The 22879-nt window shown below is 38.2% G+C and overlaps 1 protein-coding gene across 2 annotated transcripts in view; it reads left to right on the top strand.

The window, feature by feature from the left end:
• Positions 1–13166: 13166 nt before the first annotated feature.
• The window catches only part of KIF5B (kinesin family member 5B), a 53266-nt gene continuing 43553 nt past the window's right edge, over positions 13167–22879 (top strand). For both annotated transcript variants that reach the window (XM_054582281.1, XM_054582282.1), the window contains exon 1: positions 13167–13731. In XM_054582281.1, the coding sequence (XP_054438256.1) occupies positions 13606–13731 (126 nt within the window). In that variant the 5' untranslated portion in view covers positions 13167–13605. The remainder of the gene's footprint in view (positions 13732–22879) is intronic.

The raw sequence follows: 22879 nt of genomic DNA, 5'->3' as shown, positions 1-22879 counted from the left end.
TCTGTCTGCTTATTTACTTATTTTGTTTTTTTAAATATATATATATAAGTGAAATCATATGTCATTTGTCTTTCTTTGTCTGACTTATTTCACAATACCCCTGGATCTACCCATGTTGTTGCAGGTGGCAAGATTTTATTCTTTTTTTTTTAAGGGTGAGTCATATTCCATTGTATATATGCACCACTTCTTTATCAATTCATCTATTGATGGATACTAAGGTTGCTTCCATATCTTGGCTACTGAAGATAATACTACGAAGAACATGTCCATGAGTCCTTATTCCTTTTTGCTTGAACAGTGTGGTGATTGTGGAGTAGGACAAGGGGGAATAGGAGCATCAGGGAGATATAGAGTAATGAAAAAAATATAATAAAAAAGATTTTAAATAGTTAAAAATTAAAAATAAAATGCTTAGAATTTATAAAGAAAAAAAAGAACATATAGATGCAAATGACTTTTTTATTTAGTCTCTTGTTGTTGGGTTTGTTTTTTTTTTCCAGAAAAAGACCCAAAAGTGGAATTCTTGGATCTTTTATTGATCTCTTGTTATAGCTCCAGCTTTTTTTTCTCATTCTCATTTTCAAAAAATACATTTTTCTATCCTTTTATTTTTAGTCTGTGTGTATTTTGATCAGAAGTGAGTCTCTTATAGACAGCATATATAAGGGTCTTATTTTGTCATTCAGTCACCGTATGTCTTTTGATTGGAGTGTGTAATCCATTTTCATTTAAAGCAATTGTTGATAGACATGTGTTTATTAGCACTTTATCATTCATATTTTTTATCTTTTTTTTCTTCTTAAAGACTCTTTAACATTTCTTGTAATACTGGTTTGATGGTGATGAACTCCTTTAGATTTCTCTTGTCTGGGAAGCTCTTTATCTCTCCTTCAATTCTAAATGGTAGTTTTGCTGGTTGTAGGTCCTTACTTTTCATCACTTTGACTATTTCATGCCAATCCCTTTCAGCCTAAGAAGTTTCTGTTAAAAAAAAATCAACTGACATTTTTATGGGAGCTCCCTTTTATATAAATAACTGTTTTTCTCTAGCTACTTTTAAGATTCTCTCTTTGTCTTTAAACTTTGGCATTTTAATTACGATGTGTCTTGGGGTATACCTCATTAGGTTCATTTTTTTAGGCTCTCTGTGCTTCCTGGATTTGTATGTTTATTTCCTTCATCAGGTTGGGGAAGTTTTCTGTCATTTTTAAAAATATATTTTCAATTCCTTGCTCCTTCTCTTCTCCTTCCAACATGCCTATTATGCAAATGTTGGTATGCTTGTAGTTGTCCCAAAGTGTCCTTAAATTATTCTCATTTTTTGTTTTTTGGGGGGGGGGGGTTTGGCCATTCTGATTGAGTGTTTCTGGTCCCTTATCTTCCCAGTCACTGATTTGATTCTCAGCTTCACCTACTCTTCTGTTACTTCCTTGTAATGTATCCTTCATTTCAGTTAATATATTCTTTATCTCTGACTGGATTTTTTTTTTTATGTTTTCTATTTCCATTTTTATGTTTCCTATCTCTGTTGAAGTTCTCACTAAGTTCATCTATTCTTCCACTAGGTTCATTGAGCATCCTTATAACCAGTGTTTTAGACTCTGCATTTGGTAGATTGCTTGTCTACATTTTATTTAGGTTTTCTTTTGGAGCTTTGTTCTGTTTTTTCACTTGGGACATGTTTCTTTGTCTCATCACTTTGTTTGCCTCCCTGTGTTTGTTTCTATGTATTAGGTAGAGCTGCTACATATCCCAGTCTTGATAGGGTAGCCTTATGTGGTAGGTGTCCTGTGAGGCCCAAAAGCTCAGCCTCCCCAGTTACCCAAGTTGAGTGTTCCAGATGCATCCTCCCTCCCAACCCTGTTTGGGCTACTGTAGTTGAGCCTTTATTGCTGTTGTTACATCAGTGGGAGAGATTTACTCCAGTTCAATCCCCCTCAAGTATTAGCTGTGACTATAGTGGTAGAGCTGATGTGCAAGGGGATGACCCGACAAAGCAGTGCTTACTTCAGTGGGACTTGGGTATGCAATGAATCTACTCCTTGAGTGTGTTGCTCTGGAGGTGGTTAGGAGGTACTCTGGCATGGTCCGAAACTTTCCATCAGGTGCACTGGCTCTGGGCCTACCAGAAGGTGCAGCCCAAGATCAGCTGCTCCCTGTGACCTACCGAGGGCTACCTTGCATGATCTACAATTATCTATAGATGGCTGCTACTTCTGCTGGGCTTGGCTGTACTCAGAAGAGACCAAGCTGAGAACTAAGGTTGACTGTCACTAGTGTGGGGCTTAGAGCCACTTAGCAAGAGCTACAGGTAATACCGGGGCAAGGTGCTGCTAGTTTGGGATTTGTGTACCTTTGAGAGATTTTAGGAAAGCCCACATCATGAGATAAGACAGGCCATTTGTATGGAAGAGCCACTGGAAATGGCTTAGGTGAGCTTGAAAATTGGGTGGGGTAGGGGTCTAAGGGAATCACCAGGGTGGTGTCTCATATATGGTGCTCACCTGCCAACTGTGTTGGGGGAGGGCTCAGCAATGAAATAATTGTCTCTGTCATCACTTCTGTCTGGGATAAAGCCATCCCCCCAGCTCCTTCTCTGATACCAGACAGTTTAGTTCCTCCCATATGTCCCTGGTACCTTTAGAGCTGCTGCCCTAGCACTGCAGCTCAGAGCAGGTGTATCTGAGTAAATCTGTTCATGGGCTCTTTAAGAGGAATGCCTTGGACTCCAAAAGCCCTCCATCTCACTCACATACAATCCCCACTGGTTTTCACAGCCAAAAGTAATGGAGACGTCTCTCTGACACGGGAACCCTGGACTGGTGATCCTTGTGTGGGGATGGGACCCTTTGATCCTCAGGGGGAACCTCCACAGCAGGGATATTCCTCCTGATTTTTAACCACCAGCCCATTCCATGTCTCTGCCCTTCCTAGCAGTCTCGACCTGAGCTTCTTCTGGACATTCTTATCTGTAAGACTTGTGTTCAGCTAGATTTCAGGAGGTTTCCAATGATAGTTTTTCTGTAGTTTAGTGTAATTTAGATGGAGTTGTGAGAGAAGGTGAATACCATATTAACCTACTCTGCCAGCCAGATGGAAAACTAAACATTCGTATTAATATTTTACTATAGTCTAACATTTTTATAAGCCTACTAAACCCTTTTTTTTTCTTTTGAGGTGCATTTTTTAATTTTTATTTTTAATTACTGTTTTTATTCAATATTATTTTATAATAGTTTTAGGTATACAGCACAGTGGTTAGACAATCATATGCTTATAAAGTGATCCCTCTAAAATTTTAAATACCCACCTGGCACCATACATAGTTATTACAATATTATTGACAATATTTCCTACGCTGTACTTTACATCCCCATGAATTCTACTAAATCTTAAAAGTCAAAGAGATAACCCAAATAAAAGTACTCTATAGATCTTTGGTTTTCCTCAATTGTAACATAAGGTAAAATGAAATGGAAACTTAACAAATATTCTATGTATAACTGTGTATTATATAGACTGCTATATATATATGTATTTCATAGACAACTAATATGAAAAACGTATGCTTTTCAAAAAAAGAATAGGAACCCTCTTTTTGTTTTCTCAGATAAACCAAATGTGTAGCATAGTAACTCTTGCCTTTATTTTAATACATAAATCCAAATAGCTGTTAGAGTAAATCAAAGAAGATGAAGTGTTTTAGCAGAAGAAATGCTCAATAATAAAAATCCCTCCTTCCTAAAATCTTTGTTTTTACTGCTGATTTGAAAGGAAAAGACACATTTTCCTTCTAGTGCTTTCTTCATACATCAACAGTAAAATCAGCTTTTTATTCCCATGAATAGAAGTACCAGTTGCAAATTTACTGAGTACAAATTGCTTTTAGAAACATCATATAATCACATTCATTTTCACATTGTGAATAAAAGGTTTGATGCCTAATAGATTCACTAGCAAACAAGCTATTATAACACTATTTACTGCCAGCACTATTTAATTACTACCCATATATAATATACATACTTAAAGTTCCAGGATCTTGAAAAAGACTACAACCCTTAAAAAGATCGTGTTTATACAGATTTACCATAGTAAATAACTCAACTACTTTGTTTTTCTGTACAGCTGAAACAAAAAGATGAGGCTACAGTTGTCTTGATTAAGGTAATAGTTTTGCAAAAGGCTTAGCTGGAATGAACATGTTACATGGTTAGTATCAGGATGAAAGAAACTTCACCTTCTTGATTTAATGAGTCTCCTACTTTAATTCTGTCTATAACTGAAATGCCTGTGATAAAAATGCGTATAATCAAATATCAAACTATATTATTAATAACTATCATACTTCAGGGCCTCCAAAATAAGAAAGAAATTTTAATTACCTTTAGAAATAGGCTTTGTCCTGACTGCTAATCTTGTGGAATGACAATAGTCAACAGAACCAAAAGGCAGGTGAGCAGTGATAACACACCAAAGTTCAGGTTCCAAGGGTTCCTCAACATTAAGACACACACTTAGAAAGAGTTATTATGCATACCAGTTGGAAAAGCTGGAAGTGCCTGAACTCTGGGAAGCTATTCGCTGAAAATAAATTTCAAGGTGTCTGCTTTTCAATTCAGCTCTTTAAACATTTGATTTTTGTTTTGTTTTTTATAAAGAAAAAACAGTGGGTGGAAGGGCATAGACTGACAGTTTTTTTAGAATAACAATCAAGTCTTTGCAGAAATAGGCAATATAGACTCCCCAAGTGGCCTGCAGCAATGGTGTAGAGGATGCTGCTATGTTCCTTCCTGGAAATTGCCCTCCACAGAAAGGATCTGTTTTACATAATGTTATGTCCCTTCCCTGGGGGCAGCCAACATCCAATGACTAGCCCTTTCTCTCAATTAGACAACTCTGATAGACCGTCCATGCTCCAGAACTTTCCCATAAAATTAGATGAGGCTTTCGTTGCACCTGTATCATGGTTCAACTTCTCTGCTCAATACTGTTTCCCTCATTTTATTGCATGTGGTATTGTTAGGAGCACAGTCCAGTTAACCTCCTGCAAGCAAATTTCTGCCTCAGAGACTTTTCCCCATTGAACCTGACCTTAAAAATTAGGGAAAATTCTTTGGTAGGATTAAAAATAACCATTTTTATGTCATTGGAAATGACTGCTTTATTAATTTGATTTGAGTGAATGGACTGGCTGCAGTGAAATTCCTGCTTGTTTTCCTGTGGATCAATCTACTTAATTCTAATGATGTAGACTTGGATATATAGATATAGATGATATAGATAGATACAGATATAGATATATAAATTTTAAAAGTTTGAAAAAATTAAAAATTGTGAAATATGTACAAGTCTGTTTTTTTAAGAAACAGAATTAACAAGCTTGCTAAATTAGAGTAAATACATGAAAATAAATAAGAGACTCTTCAGTTTCTACTCTCAATTATGTTCATTCTATTTATAATACAATCATTAATACTGGATAACTGCTGAATAAGAATTAAAGACATGACCATAAAGTACCTGGTAAAACCATGGTATATCTAGCCAGTAAAAGAGGCAGACTTTTAGAATAGTTTTAAATTTTTTTAATATTTTATAATTAACTTTGACATTTAAAAAATAAATAAAATCAATCTACATTTAAGAAAGAAAGAAAGAGAGAGAGAGAGATGGAACTCCTACCATTTGTGACAACATGGATGGAACTGGAGGATATTAAGCTAAGTGAAATAAGCCAGTTGATTAAAGACAAATACTATATGATCTCACCTATAAGTGGACTCTATTCAACAAAATAAACTAACGAACAAAATAAACCACAGGCATGGAGACATGGAGCAGACTGAAAGTGACCAGAGGGGATGGGGAAGGAGGACAATGGTAGAAAGAAGGGGAAGGGACTAGACAAAGAACATGTATGAATGACCCGTGGACATGGACAACAGAGTGGGAATTGACTGTGGGAGCAGAGTGGGGGTGGGATGGGTGGAGGGGGGTAAAAAGGTAAAAACTGAGACAACTGTAATAGAATAAACATGATTTATAAATTTTAAAAAAACCTGTAATAAAAATAATCAGGGATATACCAAAAAAAAAGTAACAGTTCACTAAGTTTAATGAAACTAAGTTTAAAGAAAGTAAGTTGTGAAACAGTGGGAAAATCCTGCTTACATAAGTCAGGTGATAATAGGTCTTGACATCTAAGTAGAGGAATTTGAACCTGTTTGAGTAAGAAAAAAGGGAGTTGTAGCTTGTTGAGCAGTGATATGATATAATAAAAGCAATATTTTAGCACATTTAATCTGAAAATTGTATGCAAAATAGTGGATATGGAAGGAAATTGTTTAGTCTTTTTCACAATTGTGTCCCCAGCACCTCTCTTAGTGCCTGGCTCATAAGGAGCTCAACCCGTACTTACTGAATGATCAAGTGGGAAGGAGGCTGAGAGCTATAGCGGTAAGGCAAGCATGACGTAATAACACTTGGAGTAGGAAGGAGTAATGGAAATGGAAAGAAACAAGAGTTTCTTGTACACATATGAAGAAATGTTGTAATGTCCTATTCTAAATGTTCATTTTAAAAAATGTCATTTCACATTAAACATAAAACTAATTTCTTATAGTAATAATGTTATAAACAATGCTTATGTTCTTAGACCCCCCTGCAACTATATTGAAAATACAGTCCAATCTAACTACGCACATTATACATAAATAACATGTTATAGGATCATTTCCAGGAGATAAATTTTAAATTCCAAGTTGTGGGTTATTGTTCCAGTTATCCATTAGTATGTTACACATTTTCAAAATCAAGTACCATAAACCAATAATCATTTTATCACATCTTATGATTTTATGTGTTAGGAATTGAGAAGCCTCAGCTGGTGATTCTTCTGCGCCAAAGGTTCAGATTACTCACTCATATTCAACTAGTGGGTGTGCTGGTCTCGACAGTTCATGGTGGCTTCCCTTATAATTTGGTGCCTGTGTGGGGATGGCTGGAAGGCTGGGATCAGCTGGGACTATTGACTATAATGTCTACATGTATATGACCTCTCCAGCATGGTGTTCCCAGAGTAATTGGTCTTCTTACATGGCAGTTCTGAGCTCTCCGGAAGAGTGTTCCCAGAGACCTAAGTCGAAGCTACAAGGCTTCTTCTCACCTAGTCTCAGATAGCATGCAGTGTCATGCTTCTGCCACATTATATTGGTTACGAGTGAGGCAAAGGACAACCTTCAAGGAGAGAGGTAACACAACTGTGTGAATCAGGTATGCATAGCCTATTGGAGGACCATCTTTGGAGGCTAACTTCCACAGTGGAGAATTAATGTTGTAAGCTGTATAGATGCAAGTACCACTCACATTTTCATTAGAAAAAGTTATGTTATTGAGTCTCAAGCTGTACTCTCAAGGAAACCCATTGTTTCACTGCTAAAGTTGTATAATTATGGTCTTTTATATATATTTGGAAGAAAAACTAGGATTATCTAGTTGGTTTTTTTAAATTAATTCTTGTTTCTCTGTGAAAATATTTCCTAAATCCTATTGCCTGATACTCTAATTCCTCACTAGTGAGACAGGCCATCTTTAGAAGTGTTTGGTTTTTCACACAGTATTTTTCTCTGTCCTAGTCTGTGCACAGTCAGGCTCTTTGTGCTCCCTTTGTGCTACCAAAGAGGTAGGCATGTCAAATCTGAAAGTAGAAGGTTCTTGCAGACACTTCTCTTTTTGGATTTTGTTTTCATAAAGCCTAAGCTTCCAGAATCTGTTTTGCGGGAGGAAAGAAGCAGCAAGAGTTAATAGGTAACCCAAGTGCCTTGAGCAGCAGGGGTCCCTAGAGCTTCACTCTTTGTCCCTTTCATCCACCACCTCCTTTCTTTCCCCACATCCATGAAATCTCCTGAGTCACCTCTTCTGAACCTCTATTCCATAGAGTAGAATTTGAAAATCACTGCTCTAGACTGATCGTTCCTCAGTTCTTCTGAGTTGAAGTAGAATGAAAGCTGAGGAAATTCAGATATCGTCTACCATGTTTCTCTTTTGCATGTACAGGGGATGAAGGAAATAGTGGTTACAGGTGATTGAAACTCTTTTAGCCTGGGAGGGTGAAAGAAGACTGATTCTGTTACAGGGTGATCTGGCAAGATTTCTAGGGAGCAGGGAGAGCCTGCCTTTCCTGGAAAAGGGAGGGGTTGGGAAATGCTGGAGGTGGTGGAACTGAAACTGCAGCTGGCATATGACAGATTTCCATACCCCCAGGTAAACAATATACAAACTAGCACATGGCACCTCACCCTAGGCAGAGACACTGCTCACAGCTAGATCCCCCTCACTCCCTTCTGGAACATGGCAGCAAGGAAACAGGCAGACCTACCAGTCTAGCTGGACTGGCTAGGAAAGCAGGATGCTTCCAGAGGGCATAGGATTTTGGACCTGAAGATTTAAATGGAGGACAGGCAGAGTCTTGGCCCTTTTTCTCTCCTGCAACCCCTTGCTCACGTGGTCAGGAACTGGCTAGTGGGGGCTAAATCCCATGGACTGGGCCCCACCCTGGGAATGCCTGGTGGCAGCCTGTGGCATGCTGTGGCTCCATGCCATATGGGTTCTGGACTGCACCCTTTCTCTTGCTCTGAGATCACAGAACAGATGCATGGTCTGGAACACATGCCAGCCTTGGATGGAGAGGGTGAGCAGTCCCGGGCACAGGACCCTGAGGATGCAGCCTCACCACGTGACCGACTGCAGTGGTCTGGCAGCGGCCCTGGGCCCCAGGAGAGGGATGCAGCCGCAGTAAAGCAATGGCAGCACTGGCCTCACAAGTACATACTCCAGGGAGGGAACCCAGAGCCAGAGTCATTCCTGTAACAGCCCTGGGCCCCAGGAGGACAGATAAGAATGGAGCTGGGTTTCTGGACACTCTTTCTGGATCTGGGGGTGGTGGAAGAGAGGAGCCTGGAGCCAAGGGGGACCCCTTTCCCCCAAATTAGGCAACATTTTAAAAAGACCTTTTTCCTTCCCCACCAATCTTTGTGTTATGCTTGTGTTAGGTGGCAGGAGGTTGAATCTCACTCTGTTTGGTAATAATTCTGCATCAAAACTAGAAAGTTGAGTAGGTGAATTAAATATTGGCAGGGAATAGAGAATAATTAACTTCATCTCTGAATTCTAAATTTGAGGTTGTCAATATAAAAAATAAATCCAAGCTTGTAGAGAATTTTTATGAGTTTTTTTGAGCTAAACTGAACACATATGCTGGTGAGCAAGATCTCAAATGCTCCAGAGAATAGCAGTTTTGCAGTTTCTTTTGTGAATTTGAAATTAGGGAGGAGACATATATAAGATTGGAAAAGCAAGGTGGGGATTGGATTACAAGACAGTAAACAAGATTATGTGCCGTAGTGAGGGTTAATTTCCAGGGGCATTACTTCTGGTATTTCAAAGGTGTTAACCTACATGCACAAGAACAATGGACAGAACTTGTTTTAAACCTTTCATTAAAGAAGTTATAGGCCTGGGGCATGACTACCTACTATGATCAGTTAGGAATTCATGATCAGATCACCATGTGATGTTACTTGCTGTAAAACTCCTTTTTTTCTGTCCACAAGTCAAGTATCATAAACAAGGTGGCCTGTAAGCAGTTGGAGAAGTGGAGATGTCACATAGATAAAAAGTTTAGAGTTGTAGATAAGGCATTCCAGCAATTGTTAAAGAAGTGAGTTCAGAGAGAAAAGAGCAGAGAGCTGAGGGCAGAGCCTTCATGAGATTCTGCTGCCACGGTTAAAAATTGGTGGCTTACCTGCTGCAACCTCTTTCTACAAGTGACTACTGCTTCCTTACTCACTGGAAATTTTGTTTTCTAAAACAAAGCCTATCAGAAACTACTTGAAATTACATCAGTAGGAATAAAACATTCCACAGTTGCCTGCATGACCTAAGTCCTAGAGAAGCAGACTTGATTGATTTTTTTAAAGCCAAGTACAGAGCTTTGGGACAGGGGTTACTGAAGACAACATTCCACATTTGCCTTAAATCTGTAGTTCTCAAGGAAACAGGAACTTGGGTTCATTTGTAGTCCAGACCTGATGTAGCAGGTCTGTTTGTTTGGAGCCTATTGCTAAAAACAAAATTGAACTGAGTAAATTTGAAGTTCTAATAGGTTTTATTGAGAGAGTCATGTATCAGGGAGCATCCTATTGAGCACTAGAAGGGGGCTCTGAGGAGCTGTAGAAAATGGAAGGATTTTATAGAAAGAACAGTAGGTAAAGGGAACTATTATCAAAAGAAAAGAAAGGGTTTTTTAAATAGACTTTATTTTTAGATAGGGGAAGGAAGGGAGATAGAAAGGGAGAGACACATCCATGTGTGATTGCCTCTCCAGCACCCCCTACTGGGGACCTGGTCCCAGGTCAGACATGTTCCCTGATTAGGATTCAAACCAGCAATCCTTTGGTTCACAGGCTGTTACTCAATCCACTGAGCCACACCAGCCAAGGCAAGAAAAGATTATTTTTGAACTAATATATCTTTTCTTTCGCGGAAGAGAGAGGGAAGGGTTTTTATTGTGTAGTTTACCTGCCTCTTCTTCCTGTGAGGGTTGGAGAAGGCCTATATGACATTACCTTACTGGTTCTTGACCAGAAAATTTCATACTGGTTGATTGAGATTATGTTTCTGGAAGGGGTTGAAACTACAATTAAATTCAGTATTAAACCTAGGTTTGGTATCCAGGGTTTTTAGCACCAATGATGCCATTTTTGGCCTCTGTTATTGAGCAAGGGCTCACCACCCTGCGTGCATAGAAGCTGATACTGTGGCACAGGCTTTTGACAGGTGGGGGGAAGCTTTACTGTGAGATTAGATGAGATTGGGCGCATTCAGGGTGGTATGGCCATAGTGCTTTATTGTGAGATTAACCAGGCAAGAGGAAGAACTCAACTCTATCTCCTCATCAAGAGTTCAGAGCAAGATTTAAGAGGTTGAAGGGAACAGGCTGTTTTGCGGAAGTGCTGGTATGGCAAATTTCAATGGAAGAAATTTGGAACTTAGCCATTTATGGTAAGATATGGTAAGGGACTTCAGCAGTGGAACTTTCTGAACAATGGGCCCTTCTCTTCTGAAATGGGTCCTTTAGTTCTGCGTGTTGGGGAGGCGGGTGGCGTGCAGGTGGAGTTGAAACTTTGGTTCCCAGTGTTACTGGAGGTCAAAATTCCCTCCCCTACTTACGTTTGGCTGCATGACTTGCAGTTTTGTTCTGTTGTCTGAAAAACAACAGTATCTTGTTAGGAACCGAACAGGGCCAATTTAAGTTGGTTCTGCAGTTACACCTCTGGTTTGGTTTGGTTTGGTTTTTTTCTTTAACACTATCAAAACACAGCTTCATTTAAATTTTACCTGAACCCATACTTCCCCCGAAACCCTGTAAAAACTCCACCTTTTCCTTTGTGAACCCTGAGGGCTAAGAAGGGCCAAAAAAAAAAAAAAACAAAAGGAGAGCCTAGCAGCCATTTCTGCACCGGAGCCCCCTCACACAAACTAAACTTTGCAGAGGAGCCACTTCACTAGGTTGCCTGCCTCGGCACAGAACTGTCTGCCTGCACTGTGTTTCTGCCATCTGAGCCAGAACCTATAAAGGAGTTCCTGGAGTACTAGTCCAACCAATATGATTGAACCTTTCCCCATCCAATTGGAGTTGCCCAACTCTGACCAATCAGAGCAGCTCTATTCTGACCTATCAGAGACTAAGGGTGGGGACTTCTGTCTATATAATCTAGGTCCCCTGGTGTTCTTCGGGTGTACTTTGCTGGGAACTGGTGTCCAGGGGTGGGCACCAGAGACTGGAGCAGAAAGTAGAGTAGGAAAGAGTGGAATAGACCATATCAGAGGAAAGCTTCTTGGCTGGAGGGGCTCTGGCCTGGGCTACAGCACTACAGAGTGGGTCCAAAGTAGGCTTACAGTTGTATGTGTAAGTTTATTCTTTAATTATGTCTTATTAATTACTGTATCATTTCCCACGTGAACAACTGTAAACTTACTTTTCCCCCACCCTGTATTGAACTGTTCCACAGCAGTGCTATTTTTACAGCCATCCAGTGTTACCCTTGAGCTGTTAGCACTAAATAGTTTCCTTCACCTCTCCTTAAATGCGGTTTCCTGTTGGCATTGAATTGGCACCAAGGACCATGGACTATCAGTTGACACTTTTATTTGGAGAGTTGACCCACAGACTCTCTGGTGGGACCTTTCCCTCATTGCAGTGGATCAAGAAACCTGAATCTGTTGAACAATGGATTCATTTTTGGACGTATTAGGTTGATTGGGCAAGGGCAGAGGGCACTGAAGGTTTTCATAGTCCAATCCTTCACCTTATAAACCAAAACTAAGAACAAGAGGAAGAGTTCCTAATTATTTTTGCAGTTCTCCTATCATAGCACTTTAAATCCACTTTAATGAGAAGAACCATTATGATACTCTTCTTCTAAAAACAGGAGGCAAAAATCAACTGTGGAGTGATTTTCCTTAGATACTTAACCCACAAATTTATCCAAGTCCTTTGAAACCATCTCTACACTTCAGGTTAATCATTCCTCTGGTATTGAGACTGATGAGTTCCATTCGTTTATTCCTGGAGAAGAGGGGCCTCCCATTAACTGAGGGCCTTCTCCCACCTCACCCTATTTTTCCACATTTCTTCAGCAACCTTCACTTCTTATTAGATTTTTTTTTCTTTCCTGTCTCCCCAACCCACTCTCCAAGGAAGGAGCAACCGCGCAGAGAACACGTCCCTTGCTTCATTCAAATCTTCCCTTTTCTGACAAGGAGCTCTAAAAGGGCAGCTAGCAATCAATTTTACCTCCAGACTAAATAGAAAGCAAAGGACAACATAGTTGTTTTTTTTAAATCCATTGTTCTCTAAATAAAGCTAAGTGCCTTTCTGCCTTAGCTCAGGGGAGTTCTGTGGCCAGACAGCAGTGAGAGCAGCAGCCGCGTGACCAATCTATGGTGAGTGAGCAGCCAGTAAAACTCGAACTTGCAACCTCCGGGCGGAGAACTGGGACGAAGCGGCAGCGGCTTTGCCTGGCGCGATCAAGGATTGGCGGTCGGGGTGCGCGGCATGGGCGCCTGCGCAGTGCTTCGGCGCACCGCCCATTCCACCGCCTTGTCGCGGGTCCTTGGCCTTAGGAGTGGCCGGGAGGCACCCAGGAAGCAGGCAAGAAAGCAAGCAGACAGCCGGGTGGGGAGACGGTGGGCCCCTCTTGCTCTCTCCCAGGAAGAAGGAAAGGATCACCTTCCCGGTCTCCAGAATCTTCCCAGTCCCCGCAGTCTGCGCAGGCCGGCGAGGGGAAAACTAAGGAGCCGCGGCCACTCGGTGCCGCCGCCACCGTGGCTGCCATGATGGAGCGGAAGTGAGTCTCAAGGCGACAGCTGCGGGCGCTTCGAGTCCCACTCTCCCCATCGCCCTCCGGCAGAGAAAGCGCAACGCCGCGTACTGCTGATTGTCTCGGCCCTCGCGACCCTAGAACTTCAGCTCGGGCCTGCTTCCTACAAGACTGAACGGGGAGTGTCTCCCGGCCTCTAGCACGAGCAGCGAGGAAGATGGCGGACCCGGCAGAGTGCAACATCAAAGTGATGTGTCGTTTCAGACCTCTCAACGAGTCTGAAGTGAACCGCGGCGATAAGTACATCGCCAAGTTTCAGGGAGAAGACACGGTCGTGATCGCGGTGAGTTACCCCGCCCCCTCCCCTGGTTTCGCTGCTTCAGTCCTGGTTGGGCCTGGAGTCCAGAGAAGTGGCGGGGTGCAGAAAGTAGAGCAGTGGTGTCACCGACCTTCTCTGGTGGAGTTTGCCGAGTCACATAACCCAGGACAGGGAGAATGCGCAGCTTCCGTGGGTGCGCCTGGATCGCCTCCACCCGGTCTCCAGTGCCGAGAGACGGGAGGCGCCCGGTCACAGTCTGGGACACTCCCCAACCTGGGGCGCTGCAGGAACTGTCCCGGGAGTGAGTTTATTTGCCTCTGTGTGTGTGTATGCAGTTATTGTTGCTGATGGCCGTTGGGGTTTTGGACTACCTCCAGTTTACCATTCTTAAAATATGTAAGATAAAATTCAGCTAAGAATGTTGAGTTACGAGACCAGGCCCGCCGTATCTTAAATAATAAATACTTAGTTTTATAGAAACATAATTACATGATGAACCATATTTTCCCCGCAGGAGGAGGAAAAACTACCAGAAAACTACAAATGTACCTCAAATGTCTATCCACTCACCTTTTGAAAATTGAAAGACTAAGAAGAACTATTTAAAAAGAAATAGTGAATTCTCTTTTAAAATCGGAGTTAGCAATTTTATTTAATCTTAGAGCAGATGTGTCCACTTCAAATTGGGTCAAAAAAGAGCCTAGAAAGACTCGAAATCTCACTCTTACTGGGTTTTATTGGGTAACAGTCTAGTTAAGAGTGTTAACTTTTTTGTGTTTATATCAGAGTATTATAAAAGAAAGGGTTTTTTTAAAAAATTGACCTATAAACTACATTTCATGTTAGTATTAGATTTCTACTTCTGTAATTAATTTTTGAAAGATAGCTACCTTCAAGAAAGTTGATTTTTATGATCCCAAGGATGGTAAGATACTGTTTCTTTGTAGTTAAAACGTAACATACATAATCAGAGTTGGCTAAATCATTGTCAGGGAAATAAAAATGAAAGGTTAATTTTTTTTTTCTTTGAGGTTTGATCTCTAGTATTGACAGGTTTCAGTTCAAGGAGATTAAAATGTATACTAAGAAACTGCATAGAGAACAGTGTAACTAAAAATTAAATCTTTCTTTGTAATACCATGTGGCAGAACTTTTTTCTACATTGTTATCATGGTACAAATTAATGTTAATTTTTTCCAGTGGCATTCCATATTTAGCATATTGTTCAGACAGTTTAATTTGGAAATATGACAAAGGGGTCATAGGAGTTGGGACAATGCTAATTAAAAGCATTAACATGTGAGGCAGAACTAAAGTTCTTTAGAGTTTGTGTGTGAAAGTTTCCAAAGTTTAGGTCTAGAGAATGAATGTCCATTGCTTGTTAGGCTTTTGACAAGCAAGTCATTAGGTTGCAACTGTCAACTACTTCTATGAGAAGATTGTCAAGCTTTGTCAGTCTTTGTCAACAAGTCCACAAGAAAAGCTTTGTCAACAAGTCCACAGGAAAAACTCTTGCTATAAATGACATTACTGTGAGGTCAAGAAGTTAAGCACAGAAGTAGTCATCCTTTTTTTTTTCTTTTCTTTTTTTTTTTTTTTTTTTTTTTTGAATGATATATTTTACATGGAATCAGGAGGCTTGCAAGGCATAGGAAAGTTCAGTAGTGGGCAAACATGAGGCTACTAGTTTCTCAGAGTTTTTGTGATTACTCACCCTCAAAAGTGCTCGACACATCTAAGCTGTTTTCCTTTTTGACTTGTATTAAGAATGTCTTCTCCAGATTTTTTTTGTGTGTTTACACAAATCTGTAAATATTACCAAGAGTTTTGGGGGGGAATGTTAGAATTTAGGATTCACAAAATGTATTAAGATTGGGTTAGGAAGCAACCTTCTGGTACAGCTCAAATATGACAAAATATGAGGAAAGAGTTTTAAAAAAAACAAACAAGTAATTACCACAGGAAGCTCACATTTATGCTAGGTTTTCTCCTTTGGATAAAGTTAGAAGTTTCTCATATGTTTACTTAGTAAAGTAAATAAGCTTTAAATGATAATAGAAATAATGGATGGATGATTGAGCCATGTGAATCAGTGATGAATAGTTAAATTGGTCTTTAGGTAAACTGGCAGGCATTTTCATGTTTTTGGGGGGTTTTTTTGGTTTTTTTTTTTAGAAATATGTAAGCAGAAATACAACTGAGTGACAAAACCTTTAGAAATATAAGGTAACGGGTTTAGTTCATTATTTTCAGGAACTAGTCTTTTGCATATGGTAATGTTATTAATTAGCCTAAGGTTGCTTTTTTATTCATTTTTTTAAATGAATTTTTTCTTTTTTAAAGGTTGTTTGGGTATTTATAAGGGCTGCTGAGGGAAGTAAATTAAAAAATCTCTAGATAAAACTTCTTGGCTTGTTTTGTTTCATTGAATCTTGAACCTGATTCAAAATAAGGAATTACTGTATTTGAAGAATATAAACATGATTTTAGAAGTTTGCTTACAGTCTTCTAGTTAAATAAAAATTTAGAGACTAAGTATTTTGGTTTATAATGTTCCTGAATTGTAAGTGTAATCAGTGTTCATGTAGAAAATAATTTTTAAGGATTCTGGTTTTCACCTAAATTTGGTTTCTAATATTTTGTCCTGATTTTTTTCTTTTACTCATGTAATCAGTTATTTTTAATATCATGTGACCACATGACAGACAGATCTTGTAATCTTGTCATGTTTTTCAGTTTGGCCATTTTTCATAGGTTGGTGTTTTTTGTTTTGGGTTTTTGGGGGTTTTTTTTGTAATTAAGAGCTTGGTGAAGTTCTGTAAATATCATGTATTGAATGAAATAAGCAAATTATTTTATGAAAACTTTTAAATGATATAAGCAGAATCTACTTGCTTCAAATAAGAGAACTTGATACACACCAGAAAAGGGAGGACAAGGGAACCTTCTTACGTACTTCACATGCACCTGCTGAAAACAGAAAAAAAAATCCATAGGAAAAATTATTTCTGTATTTATGCATCATAAAAGTAGAACATTCACATTTGCATTAATTATCTTTACTAATCATTGTTCTTTATATTGTGTACTGTAGAGGCTGCCAGAACCAAAAACAGGCCTGTTATGTGTAATTCATTGAAGAGAAAGAATAAACCTAATTAAATTATCTTGCCCAGTTCCTTGCCTTCAGCGCAACAGGATTTCCCTTCCTAAGTGAATGATGATTTGGTGTTTGATTCTGTTTACCTTAACAGTGAAATTATTAGCCATCATTATATACTGTTACAATTGTGGGATGTTTCGTCCATAATCTGTGTCAAACTAAGAAAAATCTAGTATCCTGTAATTCCATGTGATCTGATGATTACTAATCAGAATTCTAAACAGAGTGATACCCTTGCCAGATAGGTCTCCTTTGTAACCTAATTTGGTGTTCAGCCTGGTCTGTGCACAATCAGACACAAATCACTTCACTTAAGAAATCCAAGGTATGGTTGCAGTTCAAATAAACATTCTTATTTGGTTTTGTCCAGTAAGCCAAGTAAGATGTCAGTGAATCTTGTGACCTGGAGTGTCTTTGAAGATAGACAGAAATAAAGAGTGCATAACATACATTTGAAGGCCGAGAACCAGACTTTAAAATGTAGATGTCCAGAAAAAAGAAATACTGAGGTTTATTTTGTTTAAAGTATTTGAAAGATTATTAGTTCGGAGGTGTGCCTTAATTATAAACCATTAGAAATAGTTTTTATGTTTCATAAGTCTTGTTTTTCATCCTAGGAAGTCAAGGTCAGTTAGTAATTTTATGGTTAGATCTCTAATCAAAAATTTGCCTCAATAAAATTATAATTTAGTTTTGGAACTAAAATAAGGCTATTTTACCAACATAACACTTAGCACTTAATTTTTTTATTTAACAATGATACAACTTTTAAACAAATCACTCTGTCCCAGCTTAATTTTTTTATGTTTGCAGGTTCATAGTTTTACTTTAATAAGGTTGTAGAGGTAGTTTGCATATTTACTATGTAGTGCTACTAGAATAAACAGCTGCATAATGTACTTTTGAGGCAGACTTTATTATTAGTTATTTTTAGTATATCTCTTTTTAAATGGAATAAAAGCACTGTTTTATTGATATAGAAATGGAGATAACTTAAAGAGTTCAGTAGTGGTCTTTCTGTTCTTTAAATGTTTATTTTAATAATATTTTATTTGACTTATTTTGGAGGGGTGCAGTTGTCTCCATACTTTTATGTTTTAAGTTGATTAATTTATTTCTTATAAGCAAAATTAGAATTAATAGTTTAAATTTTGTTTTCATGTTTTTTTAAATACATCTTATTAACTGTATATTTTACCTAGTTGAAATCTATTCTTGACTACCAGGTTGTGAGTTCTTGAAGGCTAGAGATGGTCTACATTTCAATTCAGTTAACATCACTTGATCACTTATATTAATTAGATCCTAGTATAAAGTTTCTTATTTAGTATTCAACACTCTATTATTATCTTGTGTTATTCTTTGAACACAAAAACCTGTACTAATTAAATACGATTTCTAAAATTGTTACTCCCTGGCTGGTGTGGCTCAGTGGATTGAGCGCCAGCCTGCAAACCAAAGGGTTGCCAGTTCAGTTCCCAGTCAGGGCATGTGCTGTGTTGTGGGCCAGGTCCCCAGTATGGGGCGCATGAGGGGCAACCACACATTGATGTTTCTCTCCCTCTCTTTCTCCCTCCCCCTCCACCTAAAAAGAAATAAATAAAATCTGCAAAAAAAAAAAAATTGTTTCTCAATTATATCTGATTCCTTATAGGTACTAAATAAATGTTTGCTGGGTAAATGAAGAGTTATTTTCTTTTTGCATAGAAAAAATAGCATGGTTTATCTCTGAGTGGTGATTTTCTTTTTTAATTTATTAGGGTGACATTGATTAATAAAATCATATAGGCTTCAGATATACAGTTCTACAATACATCATCAGTATATTGTATTGTTTGTTTACTATCTCAGGTCAAGTCTCCTTCCATCACCAATTATCCCCCTTTTACCCTCTTCTACCTATACCCATTCCTCCTGCTCTTTGGCCTTCACCATACTGTTGTCTGTATACACCAGTCTGTCTTTCCTATTTTCTTTGCTTAATCCCTTCATGCTTCTTACCAAGCCCTCAGCCCCCTTCCCTCTGACAGCTGTTGCTGTGTTCTCTGTATCCATGAGTCTGTTTCCAATTTGTTTATTTTGTTCATTAGATTCTACATGTGGGGGAAATCATATGGTACTTGTCTTTCTGGCTTATTTCATTTAACATAATACTCTCCAAAGTCCATTCATGCTGTTGCAAAAGGTAAGGTTTCCTTCATTTTTATGGCTGAGTAGTAGTGCATTATGTAAATAAATGTACCACAGCTTTTTATCCACTCATATTGGCTACTGTAAATAGTGGTGTATACATACTTTTGAATTAATGTTTCGGGTTCCTTTGGCTATATTCTCAGAAGTGGAATTGCTGGGTAATAAGGCAGTTCCAGTTTTCATTTTTTGAGGTGTCTCCATACTGCTTTCCACAGTGGCTGCACCAGTCTGCATTCCCACCAGTGTACACAAAGGAGCTCTTTTCTCCACATCCTTGCCAACATTTCTTGTTTGTTGATATATTGATGGTAGCCATTCTGACAGGCATAAGGTGATAACTCATTGTGGTTTTAATATGCATTTCTCTGATGATTAGTGACATTGGATGTCTCTTCATGTATCTGTTGGAGAAGTGTGTGTCCTCTTAGGAGAAATGTCTATTCAGGTCCTTTGCCCGTTTCTTATTTGGATTGTTGTGTGTGTGTGTGTGTGTGTGTGTGTGTGTGTGTGTGTAGTTTTATACGTTCGTTATAACTTATGGATACTAAGCTCTTATCAGATGTATCTGGTTTACTTTGTTGTGCAAAAATTATTTAGTTTGATGTAGTCCCATTTGTTTATTTTATGTTTCCCTTGCCCAAGGCAATATATCAGATAAAATATTTCTGCGAGAAATGTCCAAGGTTTTACTACATGTGTTTTCTTCTATGGTTTTTATGTCTTATATTTCAAGTCTTATATTTAAATATTTAATCCATTTTGAGTTTATTTTTGTGTATGGTATAAAGAAAGTGGTCTAGTTTCATTTTTTTTGCGTGTGTGTCTGGTTTTCCCAACACCATTTATTGAAGAGACTTTTTACCTCATTTTATGTTCTTGCCTCCTTTGTCAAACGTTAATTTACTCTAAAGGAATGGGTTTATTTCTGAATTTATTCTGTTCCATTGATTTATATGTCTGCTTTTATGCCAGTACCATGCTGTTTTGATTACCATGGCCTTGTTGTATAGTTTGATATCAAGTAGAGTGATTCCCCCAACTTGGTTCTTCTTTCTCAAGATTGCCGTCACTATTAGGATCTCTTGTGGTTCCATGTAAATTTTTGAAATATTTTTTCTAATTCTTTGAGAAACACCATTGAAATTGCCTTGAATCTATAGATTGTTTTGGGTAGTATGGACATTTTAATGATGTTAATTGTTCCTATCCATGAACACAAGTATGTGTTTCCACTTATTAGCATCTTTTTCATTTTCTTTTCTCAGTGTTTTACAATTTTCCGAGTGCAGGTCTTTTATATTCTTGATTAAATTTATTCCTAGGTATTTTACTCTTTTTGAAGAAATTGTGAATAGGATTGTTTTCTTAACTTCCCTTTCTGATAGTTCATTATTGGCATATAAAAATGCAACTGATTTCTGGATATAAATTTTGTATCTTGTTCCTTTACTGAATTAATTTGTCAGTTCTAGTACTTCTTTGTGGTGTATTTAGGGTTCTCTATTATAGTATCATGTCATCTCATATAATGATAGTTTTACTTCTTTTCCAATTTGGATGCCTTTTATTTCTTGTCTGATTCCGGTGGCTAGGACTTCCAGTACTATGTTGAATAACACCGTTGAAAGCTGACATCCCTGTCCTGTTTCAGATCTTAAGGGAAACACTTCAGTTTTTGCCCGTCGATGATGTTGACTGGGTTTGTCATATGTGGCCTTTATTACATTGAGGTATGTTCCCTCTATTCCTACTTTGCTGAGAGTTTTTATCAAATTGTGTGGTGGATGGTATCAAATACATTTGCTGCATTTATTGCTATGATCATGTTGGGGGGAGTGTCTTTCATTTTGTTATTGTGATGTATCACATTTGGTGTTTGTGGATACTTTACCAACTTTGTAATCATGGTGTATGTATCTTCCTTTTAATGTATTGCTGTATCTGGTTTGCTGATATTTTGTTGAGGATTTTTGAATCCATGTTCATCAGGGACATTGACCTATAATTTTCTTTTGTTGTAGTATCCTTAACTGGTACTGGAATTAGGATACTGCTGGCCTCATAAAATGAATTTGGGAGTCTTCCCTCCCCTTGAACTTTTTGGAATAGTTTGAGAATGATAATGTTAGTTTTCTTTGAATGTTTGGTAAAATTAACTTGTGAAGCCATCTGGTCCAGGACTTTTGTTGGGATTTTTTTTGATTACTGCTTCAATTTCATTAGTTATAATCTGTCTAATGCCCTGATTCTTCCTGATTGCGTTTTAGATGATTGTATTTTTCCAGGAATTTATCCATTTCTTCCACTTGTCCAATTCTTTCGCATATAGTCCATAGTATTTTCTTACAATCCTTTGTATTTCTTTGGTGTCAGTTGTTACTTCTTTTTCATTTCTGATCTTATTTATTTAGGCTGTCTCTTTTTCTTGATGAGTCTGGTTAAAGATTTGTCAGTCTTGTTTATCTCTTCAAAGAACCAGCTCTTGGTTTCATTGATTTTCTTTTTGTTTTTTTAATACTCTTATTTTGTTTATTTTTATTCTGATCTTTATTATTTCTTCTTTCTAGTCAGATTGGGCCCTGTTTGTTTTCTTTTTCCAGCTCCTTTAAGTGCGAAGCTAGATTGTTTATTTGAGATTTTGTTTCTTTTCTTGAGGCAGGCCTGTAATGCTATAAATTTCCCTCTTAGCACTGCTTTTGCTGTGTCCCATAGATTTTGGGTTGTTATGTTCTTGTTCTCATTTGTTTCAAGGTATATCTTTTGATTTATTCCTCAATCTCATTTTTAATTCATTTCATAGTTTAGTAACATGTTATTAAGCCTCCATATCTTCATTTGTTTTTCAGTTTTCTTCTTGAGGTTTATTTCAAGTTTCAGAGAAGATGCCTGATATGATTTCAGTCTTCTTAAATTTATTGTGACCATTTTTGTGTCCTAAACATGTGGTCTATCCTAGAAAACATACCATGGGCACTTGAATGTGTATCTACTGCTTTGGGTGAATGCTCTGAAGACATCTATTAAATCTATCTGATTTAGTGTGTCATTTAAGGCCACCATTTTCTTGTTTATTTTCTGTTTGGAAGATCTATCCATTGATGTAAATGGGGTGTTAAAATCCCCTTACTATGATTACTGCTGTCAGTATCTCCCTTTATGTCCATCAAGATTCATTTTACGTATTTGGGTGTTCCTGTGTGGGATGTACCCATGTTTACAAGGGTTATATCCTATTGTTGGGTTGCTCCCTTTGTCATTATGTGGTACCCTTCTTTGTTTTCCTATAGCCTTTATTTTAAAGTCTACTTTGTCAGATATACGTATTGCTACCCAGCCTTTTTTTTTCTCATTTCCATTGCATGAAATATCTATTGTATTCCTTTAGTCTCTGTGTATTTTTCATTCTGAGGTGGGTCTCTTGTAAACAGCATATATATGGTTCTTGCTTTCTTATATCCATTCAACTATCTTGTGTCCCCCTTTTTTTTTTTAATTATTTATTTATTTGAGAGGGAGAAAAACATCAAGGTGAGAGACAAACATTGATCACTTGCTTCTCCCTACGTGCCTTGACCGGAGCTGAACCCACACCCCAGGGATGTGCCCTGATCAGGAATTGAACCGGAAACCTTTGCTTTGCGGGACAACACCCAACCAACTGAGCCAACTGGTCAGGGCTGCCCCATGTCTTTTGATTGGAGCATTTAAGCCATTTGCACTTTAGGTGCCTGTTGAGAGGGACATATTTATTGTCTTGCTGCTTTTAAGACTCTCTCTTCATCTTTAACCTTTGCCATTTTAATTATGATGCATATT

This window comes from Pteronotus mesoamericanus, unplaced genomic scaffold (assembly GCF_021234165.1).
Source record: "Pteronotus mesoamericanus isolate MK-2021 breed Mesoamerican mustached bat unplaced genomic scaffold, CSHL_Meso_final contig_69, whole genome shotgun sequence".
Lineage (NCBI taxonomy): Eukaryota > Metazoa > Chordata > Mammalia > Chiroptera > Mormoopidae > Pteronotus > Pteronotus mesoamericanus.
Note: the sequence above shows the minus strand (reverse complement) of the source record. Positions and strands in the feature narration are given on the sequence as shown.